Source organism: Neovison vison, chromosome 2 (assembly GCF_020171115.1).
Source record: "Neovison vison isolate M4711 chromosome 2, ASM_NN_V1, whole genome shotgun sequence".
NCBI classification, from domain to species: domain Eukaryota; kingdom Metazoa; phylum Chordata; class Mammalia; order Carnivora; family Mustelidae; genus Neogale; species Neogale vison.
In genome coordinates, this window is record NC_058092.1 from 174,382,028 (window position 1) to 174,397,226 (window position 15,199).

The 15,199-nt window shown below is 39.1% G+C and overlaps 1 protein-coding gene across 5 annotated transcripts in view; it reads right to left on the reverse strand.

The window, feature by feature from the left end:
- FAM13C (family with sequence similarity 13 member C) overlaps positions 1-15,199 on the reverse strand; it is a 143,939-nt gene that overhangs the window by 71,664 nt on the left and 57,076 nt on the right. For all 5 annotated transcript variants that reach the window (XM_044239543.1, XM_044239540.1, XM_044239539.1 and 2 more), the window contains one exon: positions 729-792. In XM_044239543.1, the coding sequence (XP_044095478.1) occupies positions 729-792 (64 nt within the window). The remainder of the gene's footprint in view (positions 1-728; positions 793-15,199) is intronic.

Genomic DNA, 15,199 nt, shown 5'->3' on the forward strand with positions numbered 1-15,199 from the left:
GAGCATCAAGTCTTTTCATTCCTTTTGCTATGATCCTAATCAGATATACCACCCACTGCTCCTTTATTATAAAATGAGGGCAAGGGAAACTAGACAGTACTTCAAGCCAAGGTCTTAAGCCAAAGCGTTCATAATAACAGGGATCCTAATTATGTTATATTGATTTCCAACAGGAGAATTAAATGATCTATTTCAAAGAAAATTTAGACCAAACATTAACATAATGATGTCCGGTTTGATGAGAAATCATTTGGATTGGAAAAATAGGACTTCAACCTTTCAAAATGTACTAAGAAGACCTTATTGCAAACACCAAACTATATCATACTCCACGGATAAATTGTAAGCAAGTTTACATTTGAGACTACAAAAGCCATGAGAAGGAGAGAGAGAGAGAGACGAAATAAAATTAAGAGAAAGAGTTACAAATGTAACTGCCACACCATGGTTATACAACCCTAAAGCAAAGTCGAAAACAGAATAATGAAATGACTGCTGCACTTGGTTTAGGTCCAAAATGTAGTGAGTAGTCTCTCAGATAATTTTAAATCTATTGCTCCAGAGTGAGGAAAAACATTACCCAAAGAGCTACAGGGAAAACAAACTCACTTAAGAGCAAAAACACTTAAAGTTTTAATCAGAAAGAATTCCCAATACTAGGAAAAAAGAATAATAAATTTCACAATTGGGCTAATTCATTTCATACAACCAATAATGATGGCACGTACTTCATTTAAGTCTTGATGAGTCTCAAAAGCATCCTTTGACCAAATGGCGGCCCTCTGGTCGATTCTGTAAAATATAAAGAAAAGTTATTTCCATTTAAAAGAAATCTTTCAACAGTGCACATTCGAAGCTGGCAGTTACAGATCTGGCTGTACCCTTGTTCAAAATCTTCACTGGTGTCCCACTGACCACAGAATAAAACCCAGACTCCTTATAATAGTCTGTAACGCATCACAGTGCTTGAATTCTGTGCCTGAGTGTCCAGCCCTACTTCCTAACACTCACACCCAGTCCCCTACACTCTGGCCTTTCTGGCTTTCTCTTAGTTTCTTGAACACATATTGTTTGTTCCCTGTTCAAACCATCCTAACCACTATCCCAGACTGTTCTCCTCCAGATCTTCATAAAACTGACTTTACCAAATATAAGCCTCAGTGTAGCTGGATGTCACCTCCCAACAGGCCTTCCTGATGTCCTTGACTAGAAGTAGCCCTCCCTATACTCTCTACTCCACTGTCCTTAGATTTTCTTCTTAGCACTTATCACTGTCTGACATAACCTATTTGTTTGCATTTCCTCATTAAAATGTAAGCTCCAAAAAATTAGTGATTATGTCCATTTTTACACTGCTGAATCCTCAGTACCTAATACAGATTTAATATTTTTTCATTAATTCAAAAAAGTTTTGTGTATGTGATTTGATATATCTGATACAGTCGGTACAAAAAGATATTATTTGTTCACTGGAGATAGCATTTGGAAATTTCATCTTATCTTTTAACTAATATAATAAACATAGTAATTTCTGTGTAACATGATGAGGCTGGGTTTTGCCACTACATAATTTTTAATAAAAGAAAATGACTTAAAGCACATCTACTCTGAATCAACTTTTTAAAATTTAAACACACAAAAAAACAAAAGTTCACTACAGGCAGATGCTGAATTCAAAATCATAATTTGTCAAATGTTATGATCTAATAGTATCTATTATATAACATTCAACTTTTTCTGAAGCAGTTTGCATGCTATTATATAATAAGTGTATTAAATTCTAGTTATTATTCTTATAAAATGCCTGCTTTCTTAATACAAGATTTAGTCACTGTTATGTCATTTATAAAAAGATTTATTTGGGAACATAATTATTTACAGTTTTTATGCAGCTTCAGTTTGAGTCCTGAAGAAACTATTCAATTCCTTGTTCCCTGAAGGGTCAACAAGATTAATGATTTCTTTAAGTCATGATACACATTTAGAAATGCCATAAGCATAACTTCTTCAAAATATGTTTAAGAATGCAAAATTTTTTCAGTCTGAGGGCATTGCTAACTATGCAAACAATTTACTTCTAATGAGAAAAGTAAGGAGACGGTAATCAAAATGGTCTAGAATGCACTGATTTCTACTACGTCTGTACAAGCCAGCATGTCTCTCTTGAGAATGCAGGAAGGTTAAGGGTTCAACAGTGAGCTCAGGAAGAGATCACTGAAGTGGGAAAAGAAAGTAAGGAAGAAGACCACTGACACACCCATTCTATCCACATCAATTCCCTGAGCTGCAAACACAGTAATATCAGGGCTTCGGAAAATACTAAATTGTTCTATCCCACAAATGGGGGAAACCTTAGGCACAAGAGTTATTGTGTCCAATCCAGTAACATCTAAAATTTTAATGGTTCATAATTTCTTTGTAATATACACTGGTTCTCAAATTGCATTTCTATAGAGTTATGGTAGCACGAGAAAAATGGAAGAGTGGTATTCAATAGAAAAAACAGTTATCAGTTTATAGTTTAACCATATATGTCTCTAGGGCTTTGGTGCTAGCAGACAGTAAAACAAATACACAAGTAGTAAACATTCATGGAAAAAAGCAGAAATAGACTTTGTTAAAAATATGTATTATCGAGATGCAGAGAACAGCCTACTTATAATATACTTACATGATCTTCCAGGGAAAGTACTTATAATCGCCAAATAAACCTCCAGATCAAGTTTAAGAACTGTGGTCTAAGCACCAAAGTTGCTTTAATTTAATAGCCATCTGAATGTCCCCTATCTGCCTGATATAGTGTTGGGGAGATAATAATCAATAAGCAGACTCTAGGCCTTTAGGAGACTTACAATTCAGTGAAGTCTGAAGCAGAGGATAAAATTAACACCCATTCTTGAGGCTAATTTCAGTAAGTCAAGGATCAGGGCGTAAAAGCTGATATTAGAATGGTAGAAAGGAACTGAGGAGGAGAAACAAGAGACATATTTTCAAGGATAAAAATAATCAAAAGGTAGGGGCGCCTGGGTGGCTCAGTTGGTTAAGTGTCTACCTTCAGCTCAGGTCATGATCTCCGGATGCTAGAATCGAGCCCCATGTCGGACTCCCTGCTCAGAGGGGAGTCTGCTTCTCCTTCTCCCTCTGTTCTTCCTCCCTCACACTCTCTTTCTCTCAAAATAAAATAAAATCTTAAGGAAAAATCAAGAGGTCTTGAGTATGTATTGAAAGTATGGAATAAAAGAAATGGGATAATGAAAGTTATTTCAAAGTTTTGAGACTATGTGACTAGAAAGATGACAAGTGTTTTTTCTAGTGGAGATAGAAAAATATGTAATTTTGGTGGGGAGAGCAGGCAGTTGGCAGAAAGAAAGGCAATTCATGAGTTTAGATTTAGATATTTGCAGCTTGAAGTAAAGCTGAGTTAGGGAAGTAAAAATACCTGAGCAGGGCTCACCCTAGAATTCGCACTCCACAGTGAGTTCAGCAGAGAGGCTGTGGTAATAGTAACTATGATGTGCAGTGGTCACAGGTTCTGCACTGATGTTTTTTCCCTGTTGTTCAGCCAGAGCCTAGCCTGGTACCCGGCCTATGGTGTACACTCAGTGCACGTTGTTGGATGGGTAAAGGAAGAAATAAAAGGAACAGATCTAAGAATGTCTTTTTGATCCACTTACTAGCTGTGTATACCGAGGCTTGGTTTCCTCATCTGTAAAGTGAAAATAATAGAAGCTACCTCATAGGATAATTCATGATACTACTGCTAGCTGTATTAATAACACATGGATCTAGAATCACATATGAAAACTAACATAACAGAATTATAAATGATGATAATACATAGTCTATTTTATTAACAATAATCAAAACCTTGTGAATAAACAAGCTGAAAAAGACAAAACCTGGGATTTCCTTACTCAGAGCCACTGGGCAAGTCTCTAAAACTGGCCAGTTTAGTGGACAGAAGAAAGAAGGTACAGATCCATCACTAAGGAGATAAGAAGCTAACTGGAATATCATTCTAAATAACAAAGACAAAGAGGTTATGAGAAAGAAGAGTGTCATGGACCATCTAACAGTTCACCAGCCCTTACTACACCAGCCTGGGAATGCCAGGTACTTTACTTACATTATTTCATTTAATCCTCATAGTAACTATATGAGATTAGCATTAGCATCCCATTTGACTTAACAGAAAATAAGGCAATTATATAACTTTATTCTTTTGTTAAATTAATATTTATAAACCACCAACTATGTGCCAGGTCCTATTGGAGGTTTTTGGAATAAAACAGTGAATAAAACAAAGTCTCTGCCCTAAAGGAACTTACAATTTTCATATGAGGAAAGAGAACCTAAAGAAATAAACCAGTGATCTATGGTGTACCAGGTGCTAAGTATAGCAGAAAACAAGAAAGGGAGGCAAGGAGAACAGAACATGAAGGTGCATTGCCCAAGTTCACCCTGCTAGAAAATCCCAGTCATTTGGAGATCGTGAGAATGCAAGCAGAGAAACAAAAGGCTGGTGGACTGAACAAGATAAAGGTCATGCAGAAGAGGAAAGAAAAATGAAAGCTTCTCTATAGAGGAATTTAGCAATGAAAAGAGAAATGGAACAGTATCTAGGTATCTCAAATTCTTTTTTTTTAAAGATCTTTAAAGATACTGCTTGAACCATTTACAGTCCTGTCTGAAAACTGGCCTAAACATAAATTCTGGGTCACACTGAAATGTTCCCTCCAATTCTCTTGCTTCCCTTCATCCAAAGTAACAATAGAAAAGGAACCATGCACATCTCTGCTATGGGTAGGCCTGTCAGAGCACTCTTCCAGCTCCATCACAGCCTTGTCCTCTGGTCCAGGCAACAAGAAATGCAGACTGTGTTCCACAGAGCGTGATTATGGGTCTCAGCACTGACGAGAGTATCATGCCTCTGAAGATCACCACCGTAACCAGCACTGTCACCACCACCACCAATACTGTCACCACCACCATCATCGCTGTCATCACCACCACCACCAGCATTGTCATCACTACCATGAGCACCATCATCACCATCACCCACACTGTCATCACCACCACCAGCCCGTTGTCACCACCACAAGCACTGTCATCACCACCATTACCATCACTGTCATCACCACCACCATCAGCAGTATCATCACCACCACCAGAATTGTCATCACCACCACCACCACTATGGTCATTGTCACCATGAATACCATCAATGTCATTGTCCTCACCAACACTGTCACCACCACCACTGTCATTGTCACCACCACTACTGTCATCATCATCACCATTGTTGTTGCCACTGCCATCATCATCATGACCACGATTGTGGTGCCACCACCACTACCATCACTGCCACTGCCACTGTCATCACCACCACCACCATAGTCACCCCCGCTGCCACTGCAATTGTTACCACCACTGCCATCATCACCTCCACTGTCACTGTGATCACTACTGTATCTGCCACTCCCATTGATATCACTGCCACTCTTACTGTTCTCACCACCACTACCATTGTTACCACCATCACTGTCACCACAGCTACCACTGTCATCATCACCACTACAACCATCATCAGTATTGTCACCACCACAACCCCCAGGACTGACTGCCACATCACTACCACAACCCCTGCCACCTCTAGTATTGCCACCATGATATAATTCAAATTAAAAGCACTTCTGGCAGAAAAATAGAAAACTTAATTGTGCACTGATATTAAAAGATCTTCTCCTGGATGTAGTGACTGCAAAGTTGTGGACAACCCATTAAAGAGGATCTTTTCCAAATTTTTTGGTGTTCCCACATTGCTGGAACCCTAAAGCATATGCCAAGCCAATATGTAGGATCATCCTTCAGTGGTCTTCCCTCAGAACATGTACTGGAATTCAAAATAGCAAGATGAACAAAGCGTTAAGATATTTTTCATGGCCTAAGGATAATGTCAGATCACAGATGTAATAATTTGTGAAGAAGCAATATTTTAGCATAGGATTTTTAAATTTGTATCAATATTTCAATCATCGATAATTAAATTTGCAGATGAATGTGTTCCCTATCTCAGTGAAAAATTTCCCCCTCTATCCAGTGCCAGAGTTATTCTGACACTTTCCTCTCCCTAAAGCTCAATACCCATTGTATTATGAAGTCCTTCAATTTTTCATCCCCAGTAATTTTGCATTTGTCCCCTTACCTCTACCTCCACCACTACGACCTCAAGTCAAATTACTATAATCTGTCATTTGGACTGCCTCCATGATCCCCCTACTTCCACTCTACACTCTCAAACCATTTTCCACACAATCACTTGTCACTATCCTTCTGCACATGGCACTTAAAAACCAATATATTTAAAGTATCCTGGGACACCCTACAGGATTTAGCATCTGTGCACCTCTTCAACCTCAATTCATACCATTCCCCTCTCTGCTCCTACTACACTGACATTCTTATAGTTTCTTGTATGCACCATGGTCATTCCCACCTCAGGCCTTTATATATGCTGTTCCTGTGCCCATAATGCCATTCCCTATCCACTTTCTCTCCTAATTAATACATTCATCCTATAGATACCAGGTACCTCACAATCAAGTCTCCCCTTTATATGTTCTTTTTTTTTTAAGATTTTTAAAATTTATTTTCCAGAGAGAGAGAGAGAGGAAAAGAGACCACAAGCAGGAGGAGAGGCAGGCAGAGGGAGAAGCAGGCTCCCTGCTGAGCAAGAAGCCCGGTGCAGGACTCAATCCCAGGACCCTGGGATCATGACCTGAGCCAAAGGCAGACACTTAATGGACTAAGCCAACCAGGTGTCCCATGTTCTTGTTGTATTATAATTCCTTATTTGCTCCATAACATAGTCCTTAACCATGTATATGTATAATTACCTGATTGTCTCTTCCTCTCTCTTATGACACTTTATGGAGCAGGGACCTTGTGAGTCTTGCTTATTATTTTTATCTATGGCTAATGGTGACATTTGGCATGGAGTAGGCACTCATATGTTTGTTAATAGAGTTTTCACCCTGGGTGAAGGGGCACCTGGGTGGTGCAGTCAGTCAAGCGACTAACTTGATTTTGGCTCATGTCATGATCTCAGGGTCATGAGATTGAGCCCTGAGTTGGGCTCCATGCTCAGGAGTCTGTTTGAGACTCTTTCTTCTCTCCCTCTGCTCTTCCTGCTCATGCTCTCTCTTCCTTTCTCTAAAATAAATAAATAAATCTCTTAAAAAAATGAATAAAGCATTCATCCCAGGGTTACGGACAGCTGCCAACTCTGGTATATTCCTAAGTGTATATGATGATTATGATAAAACTCATGCTCTTTCCTCCATCTACAACATGCCAGCAGGACAGCAGGATGGGGTTATTCTCATGCCTACAAGCAGATCCATTTCTTCCCTGAAGAGACCTGCTGTAGAATAGTAAGCGGTGTTTTAGCCCACATGTACGAAAACCTGGGCAAAAAGAGTAAAAGGAGAGAAGCCAGTACACTCTTCAGAGTGCTTTATACAGAATCAGAACTTTAAGGCCAAACCAAGTTGAACCTTGAATCACTCTTAAGAGTAAAACAATCTGAGGGGTTTGAATTGGTGGGTGGGTGGGAGGTTGGGGTACCAGGTGGTGGGTATTATAGAGGGCACGGCTTGCATGGAGCACTGGGTGGTGAAAAAATAATGAATACTGTTATGCCAAAAATAAATAAAAAATAAATTAAAAAAAAAAAAAAAAGAGTTCAAGATATTCCACTGCATTAAACTGAGCCTCTGTTCAGAAAGCAGCATGGGATACACTAATGTATACCCGGATGACTGCTGGCTGACTGTATGACTATTGTTTCCTAAAACACTTTTGAAAACAAAAGGTATATCCCAAGAGGACAACCAGCTGAGCAAAACATTCTTTATGTACAAACAATAGCTCCATATGCAGACATGGACACGATGCCAATAAATTCCAGTAATATTATTAGCAACAATAGCAACCCTCAATACCAGTAAATAAAAAATTCTGTTCTCTAGGGAGTCTAAGCTATATTAAAGACATTCTCTTATTGGTGTTTTTCTTCTAACCAAATTTCTGTGCCATTGAATTGAATTGAATACTCGGCAGCCACCTTCAAAGGTAAAGATTGAATACTAGGCAGCCACCTTCAAAGGTAAAGAAACCAAGGCACTGAATTTGAAATGACCCCTGACACAAAGAGATTGCTAACTGAAAACAGAACCAGAAGTCAATAGATGTTCATGAACTGACTTTTCAATCCATGGATGTACTTGTCCAGGTAAACGAAGGGGAGCAGGAGGTTATGACTAGAGGCAGAATGCTAATTTCTAACAATATGCCCTGCTAGTAGTTACTAGAACCCAAGCTCTACCTCCCTTTATGCTCCTCTGAAAATTACAACCAATCAGTGTCCTTAAAAACATTCCTGGGCCCCATCATTACTGAAACTGAATTTCCAAAGGAGTGCACTGGCCACATGTGTTTAACAAGTGATTCAGGGGATTCCTAATTGGGAAATATTATCCTAAAAGTCCAGGTGCAGCAACCTGGAAGGCTACCAGTGGCTAAAGAGCACAGATGAGAGGGACTTCTATAAGTTCAGCAGTTCCCTGGGTGTTCCTGGCCTGGCCTCCCAGGGCACACATTCCAAAAGCTAGAAGAGTTATGTCCCTGGAGACAATGAGAAACACTGAACACAGATCAGCCCGGCTGAACTGGAATAGATACCGCTCCTCACCTTGGTGGGTCGGAGCAGAGCCCAGAAATAGCCAGAACAATGCCAATACCCAGAGAATGGGTGGGCAGTAAGACCCATGAGGCCAGCGCCAGGACTGGGAGAAGAAAGGAGGCTGGGCTGCCATGGGTGTGGTTCAGAAACACCCCATGAGTCAGAAAGAAGAGTTTGGGAAGGGATATTGAAGACACAGAATCCATTAGGAGTGGAAGTACTAATACGTTATTATTAATAATGATAGGTTTGCTGAGCTGGACACGAAGCACTTCCTTGCATATCTCATTTTTTTCTATTCATTTAGCAAGTAATTATGAGACGCCTGTGCTTCCTGTGCCAGAGAGTGGTCAGCTCAGGAGGCACAGTGGTCACAGCAGATGCTTCAGCGCCATGGACAGTTCTGCTCACTCAAATCACTCCCCTTTTAGTACCTGCTAAGCCTCTTCACTTTTCTGCCTCACGAGTTTTGTGAGGCAGAGTTCAATCCCTCAGCCTGGAAGTGTGGGAGAATTACCTCCTCTGAGAACAACCCTCAGCCAGCAAAGAGGGGAGTGTGTGAATAAATACTGTAGCCCCCCCGCTTTCAAAGGGATACATCTGAGGACTCTTTACAAGGTTCCTCACAGAGTCCTCAGAGGACCGATCTCCAACTGCCAAAAGTGGTAACCTCAGCTACACCCCAGCTGTCAGCTCTTCCTCTTCCCCCCACTTCCTGCTTTCTGGGATCACCTCCCTGTACCCAAGGCTTTCTATGAGGTTCTGCTTTATGGAGAAATCTAATGTAAGCAAGTCCAGAGTAAACACAATACCTATCTTTCTGAGTCAGGGACAGAAAAAAAAAAAAAAATCATACAATGAAGATTTAGTTTAGGGACAGATAAAGTGGAGAGGACAGGAGATCACAAATAATTGTGGGGGGTGGCTAATTTGAATGGCAGGTAAATAGTTGATGAATATTAAGTTCTCATTGCATTGGGCACTGTGATATTACATCTGATACTTGGCCTTCTAACATTCTAGCTTTTAAATTATGAATCAGGATAGTTCTAAGAACAAAAGAATTTAAGGCACAGAGGACTTAAGTAAGCATTAATATTAAATAAGCCTAAATCCTACCTGTGCCCTAGTAAAGGCTTTTTTCCTCTTCCAAAAAGAAGATACGAGTCTATAATCTCCACCTCTCCTCTTCCCTCTTCGGCTGTCACTGTCACAATCATCCCCCACATGTATGATGCCTGACCTCCACTGTCTCCCTGCGTCCCCACAACACACACCACCTAGAGTGGTCTTTAAAGATGTAAATCTGAGCATGTCATTCTCCTGTTGATAATCTCCAGTGGCTTCCCTCAACTTCAACAAAATCCAAGATCCATACCCCGGCAACAAGGCCCTGTGCTATCTGGGCACTCCAACCTTTTTGATACCATGCAATACATTCTCTCTGCAGTTCAGTCTCTCTAGCCTTATGGCCCTTGCCTGTGTCTTGAATAAGCGAGCACTCTACACCTGCTATTCCTTATGCTAGTTAGGATTCTCATTATCATTCCTTCTTAAAGCAAACAACAAATGCCATACATACCTACAACATGACCCTGTCCTTACCAGTGTGGTCTTGGCACAAATGAACAGAACCTGGATTAGAGTTGGTCTGAGGGGCAAGGGTGAGTTAATGATCAGAAAGATAGGTCAGAGGAGGCTGATTCTCACCTGTGTTCATCTCATTCAAGTTTGACCAGGCACACCAGACACTTTTTGGCAGTTACCTTAAAGCTGGTTCTCAGCTCTCTTCTCCCATCAGTTCCAAGTTCTTCCCAGGCCCCCATGTTACTCCAGCAGTGTAGTGATTTTATCTTCCCAGCACTTTCTATCTCTAACCTACTTCTGACAACAATCTTCCTTTCCCTAGGGAACTGGCACTCCACATGCACACCCCAAGCGCTCTGTTATGTGTATCTGGATTTATTCAGTAAGCTCAGCGTGGCCTAAGATGTTTTCTTGTACTGGTGTTAATTCAAGGCATTGTTTGAAAACCTCCTGACATACAGGTTTATTCCTGTTTCCACCTCTCAAGTTTCTGTTCGTAGAACCTATTTCCATTTAAATGGGCCCTGCTATTTCTTTTGCCCCTGGTATCTGCAAAGTCATAGGGGTTCTCTTGATTAGAACTCTATGCTAGGGGAACGCTAAAAGACTTGCACAGCTGGAAGGGTATAAAAAGAGACTTTCTTTTACTTTTGTCCACAGAATAAGACAATCAAACAAGAGGTGTCTAAGATACAAGTTCTGATTTTAAGTGTCATCTGACCCCATAAAAATCACATTTAATATTCGCTTTCTGATTCCAACTAACCCAAACCATAAAAGCCACAAGTACCACTGCAAATGTCTTTTAAGTTTCTTCTAGTTAACAAAAATAATACTAATAGTAAAAAATCTGTTCTCCTCTAATTTTCCTATCTATCTCCGACTGAGATAAAACAGTTCAAAGAAATAGAAAATAAAATTACCTAATTTGATTACCTAATATGATTGCAGTGACTGCAACAATTTTATTTATGGTTCTATATCCTGAACAGTATGTACTGCTTTTTTTTCATTTATAAATAATTTTCCCAGTTACAAACTTAAGAGGAACTCACTGGGGGGAAATTTGGAAAGCAAAAAGAATATTTTTTAAATCACCACCCTTAATCATGCCACCTGAAAATAACCACCAATAAAATATTGATTTGTGTCCTTCCAGTATAAGTTTCTGTATATAATTATATGTTAAGCAAAAATAAGATCACCTTGTAATTCTGTTATATAATTGCTTTCTTCTCCATGTATAAATAAATCATGAACACATACCCACGTTAATAAAGACTCTCATAAAACAGCTTTAAATATCCATCATGACGATTGATGTTTCTCAAGGGGGTGGTGGTATGCCCTCTAGAATACATTTAGGAAATTTAGGGGCTATTTGTGATTGGTACAGAGGCTGGCAGAGACTACTGACATTCTTCAGGCTACAACAAAAGATTCCAGAGTCCCTGAGGTATGCAGGGTAGTTCCACACATCAAAGAATTGTTCCACACCCGGCATGCCTTCCTAATGGTCTCTGGGATTGTTTGCGCCAGAGGCGCCAAGCACAATCTAAACTAGAAAACCATAAGGGCTAGTGGGTGAAACAGAAATATCTAGATTATACAAGTATGGAGAAGGGGATTGGATTGAGCTGTCTTGAACATTCCACCACTATCCTAGGATGCCGCCACATGCAGAAATATAACCACATGACCTTCTATCTAATTCTCTCAAAATTATCAATTATCCATTTTATTCCTATCTGCCTTCATGATCAGATAATTGAAAAACTTATATCCCATGTCTCTTTTTGGTTTATCATTTCAAATCCCGTGCCTACACAGCTTTACCCTTAAGCACAAACCAAAAAAACTAAAACGGAAGTACATAAAAATATTTTAAACAATTCTTACTACAGCAATATTTATAAATATAAATAACAGAAGTAGTCAAAATACACCCTAATCTGGAATTTATTACATAAGGGATGGTATAGTCACAGAATGGAATATTTTATAGTCATAAATATTTTAGAATATTTTATGATGTGGAAAAAATACAATATTAAGTAGGACAAACTAGTTACACAGAAATGTCTAAGATTTCATTTATATGAAAATAATTTATACATACAAATTAAATAAGTTGGTTAAAGATTAAAAAAATAGAAAAAAGTGTGAGTGAGAGCTATGTGTGGATATGGATGTGTTTGTGTGTGTGTGTGTGTGTGTTTAGTATTGCACATTAGTCTTGAAAAGAGATAATCCTGTAGATGAATACTATGACAGAAACACTGGAGTAGCCATTGCCTCATTGGGAAGATAAAGAGTAAGTTGAAAAACAGCCTCATTCCTGTGGCTTCAAGAACACTCAATGTCTAACCAGCTGGTCAGGTTTTTTTTTTTGTTTTTTTTTTTAAAGATTTTATTTATTTATTTGACAGAGAGAAATCACAAGTAGATGGAGAGGCAGGCAGAGAGAGAGAGAGGGAAGCAGGCTTCCTGCTGAGCAGAGAGCCCGATGTGGGACTCAATCTCAGGACCCTGAGATCATGATCCAAGCCGAAGGGAGCGGCTTAACCCACTGAGCCACCCAGGTGCCCCGGGTCAGTTTTAAATTAGATTTTAAGTTTATATGCACACTCTGTCTCCTATAATCACTATTGAAATTTGTCTCTTAAATCTAGTCCGAGTTAGACCAAGAAGTTTTCTAAGATTTTGAGATATTAAGGACAAATTTTTTGCTCCATATCCTAGAAATAGTATTTCTTTTATTTATTTATTTATTTATTTATTTATTTATTTATTTGACAGAGAGAGATCACAAGCAGGCAGAGAGAGAGAGAGAGAGGAGGAAGCAGGCTCCCTGTCAAGCAGAGATCCCAGAACCCTGGGATCATGACCTGAGCCGAAGGCAGAGGCTTAACCCACTGAGCCACCCAGGCGCCCCCTAGAAATAGTATTTCTAACACAAGCCTTTGATACCAAAGTTTGTAAAATATGTTCCTTGTAAAAAATTATATGTTAGAGTATTTGTTACAAAAAATCAAATTTGCTCTCCTTAGCCATACATGAAGCTGAGGTTGGTAATAATTACCCCATTACTTTATTATTCAATTTACGTATAAAGATTGTAGAGTCAGATTGCAGAATGCATTCTGGTCTAGCTTTATTCTCTGGAGCCTGCTTGAAGTGAATCCAACCCGAATGTATCAGGAAGCCCCTTTCATACACAACTTTTTTATGCCACATTAAAACAACAGCAGCAATATAAGGAGAGCACTAGTGATGAAGACAGGGTTATATATGAAAGTATTGAACTACTAAATAGTATACCTGAAACTAATATAACACTCTATTTAACTAACTGGAATTAAATAAAAACATAAAACAATAGCAACAATACAAAAACATACACTAAAATGGATAACCATGCTTATGTTGGGGCAGTAGGATTATAAGAAATTTTTGTTTCCTTGGATTTTTAAAAATATTTCCTAATATAATCATGTCCCATTTACTATTATTATTAATGAGAGACCGTTTCCCTATTATCTTTACGCCTAATCATTGCCTTGTGAAAGTGCTAACAATTTATAAAGTAACCAAGGGCAGTCTCAAAAAATAATAGTAATAATAAAGGAGGGTTTCATTCCCAGAATAATCAAGTGTGGGCTCTTTGTCAATCAGTTCAAGGGACTGGTGATTTGGTAGAGGATATTTTTGTGCTCTGTAGCATAGAGGAGGAATTATTTTTATCTGTGACTGCAAGAGCTTGTTTTATTAAGCTAAAATCTTTCCACATCAAATCCTTTAAACATCTAGAATGTTGAGCATTTTTAGAATTAGAGTCAGAAGAGGGAAGAGAAATCATCTGACCCAAACTTGTGTTAGAGGAGGGGACTGAGGGATTTGCATGAAGTGACCAAGGTCACCTGAGAGACATGAGATAAGACTCTGCATTTCTTAATCTGAATGTTCTTTCCATTCTAGCAGACCATTTAGGAGCCCATGGGGATGGAGGCAGGACTGGGGGATGAAGAAAAGCCCTCACTATATGGCTCCCTTCCCATGCAATATAGGCAAAGTAAGCATTTCAGAGCCCATTCTTCACCCAACTGTATAGCAGGGAGTCTCAAAATATTGTCAAGGCAAACTAATTTTTTTTTAATATATACCTCATGCATTGTCCTCCCCCTGCACAATTGAAAGAAAGAAAGAAAGAGAAGAAGAGAAGAGAAGAGAGAAGGAGACACACAGAGACTGAAAGGAGAGGGGAGGGGAGTAGAGGAGAGGGAAGGAGAGGGGAGGGGGGAGGGAGGGGAGGAATGCTGAGAGCACACTAATAACAGCATATTGGCATCAAGTAGAGCTTCTGTCTGGTACAGTCAAAGAAGGCACATCTTGTCTACTATGTTATTAAAAACCTCAGGGTGCTCATTCTCGTACTCTTTCTCTTTTCAGCAGAGCTCATTAAGACTCTGCTTACTGCTATGAAAAATACTTAAAATAAGAAACCATTAGCTATTAAAATACAGACAAGTTGTCTATCTCAAAAACAAAAGCTGAAAGGATTTATTCCCCATGGAAAAGTTACTGCCAACAAAACTTCCTCTTTCCATAAAACAACAAAGCTTTTTCTTTCTTCTGGAACATCATGAAAATAGTCAAATCCATCAAAGGCCATTATTCTTGCTAACACACCAATCCTGAACCCCCTCTAACTGGGAACTTCCAGATGAAGAGGCTAATAAACTCCCATTTGCCAATGTAACCACCAACTTAATTAGTGGTGACACAATGCTATATAGAATAGCTCCTGTTTATACAGGCAAGGTCTTTAATGACATTAAAAATTTAATGCTGTCATAAATTTTAATACAA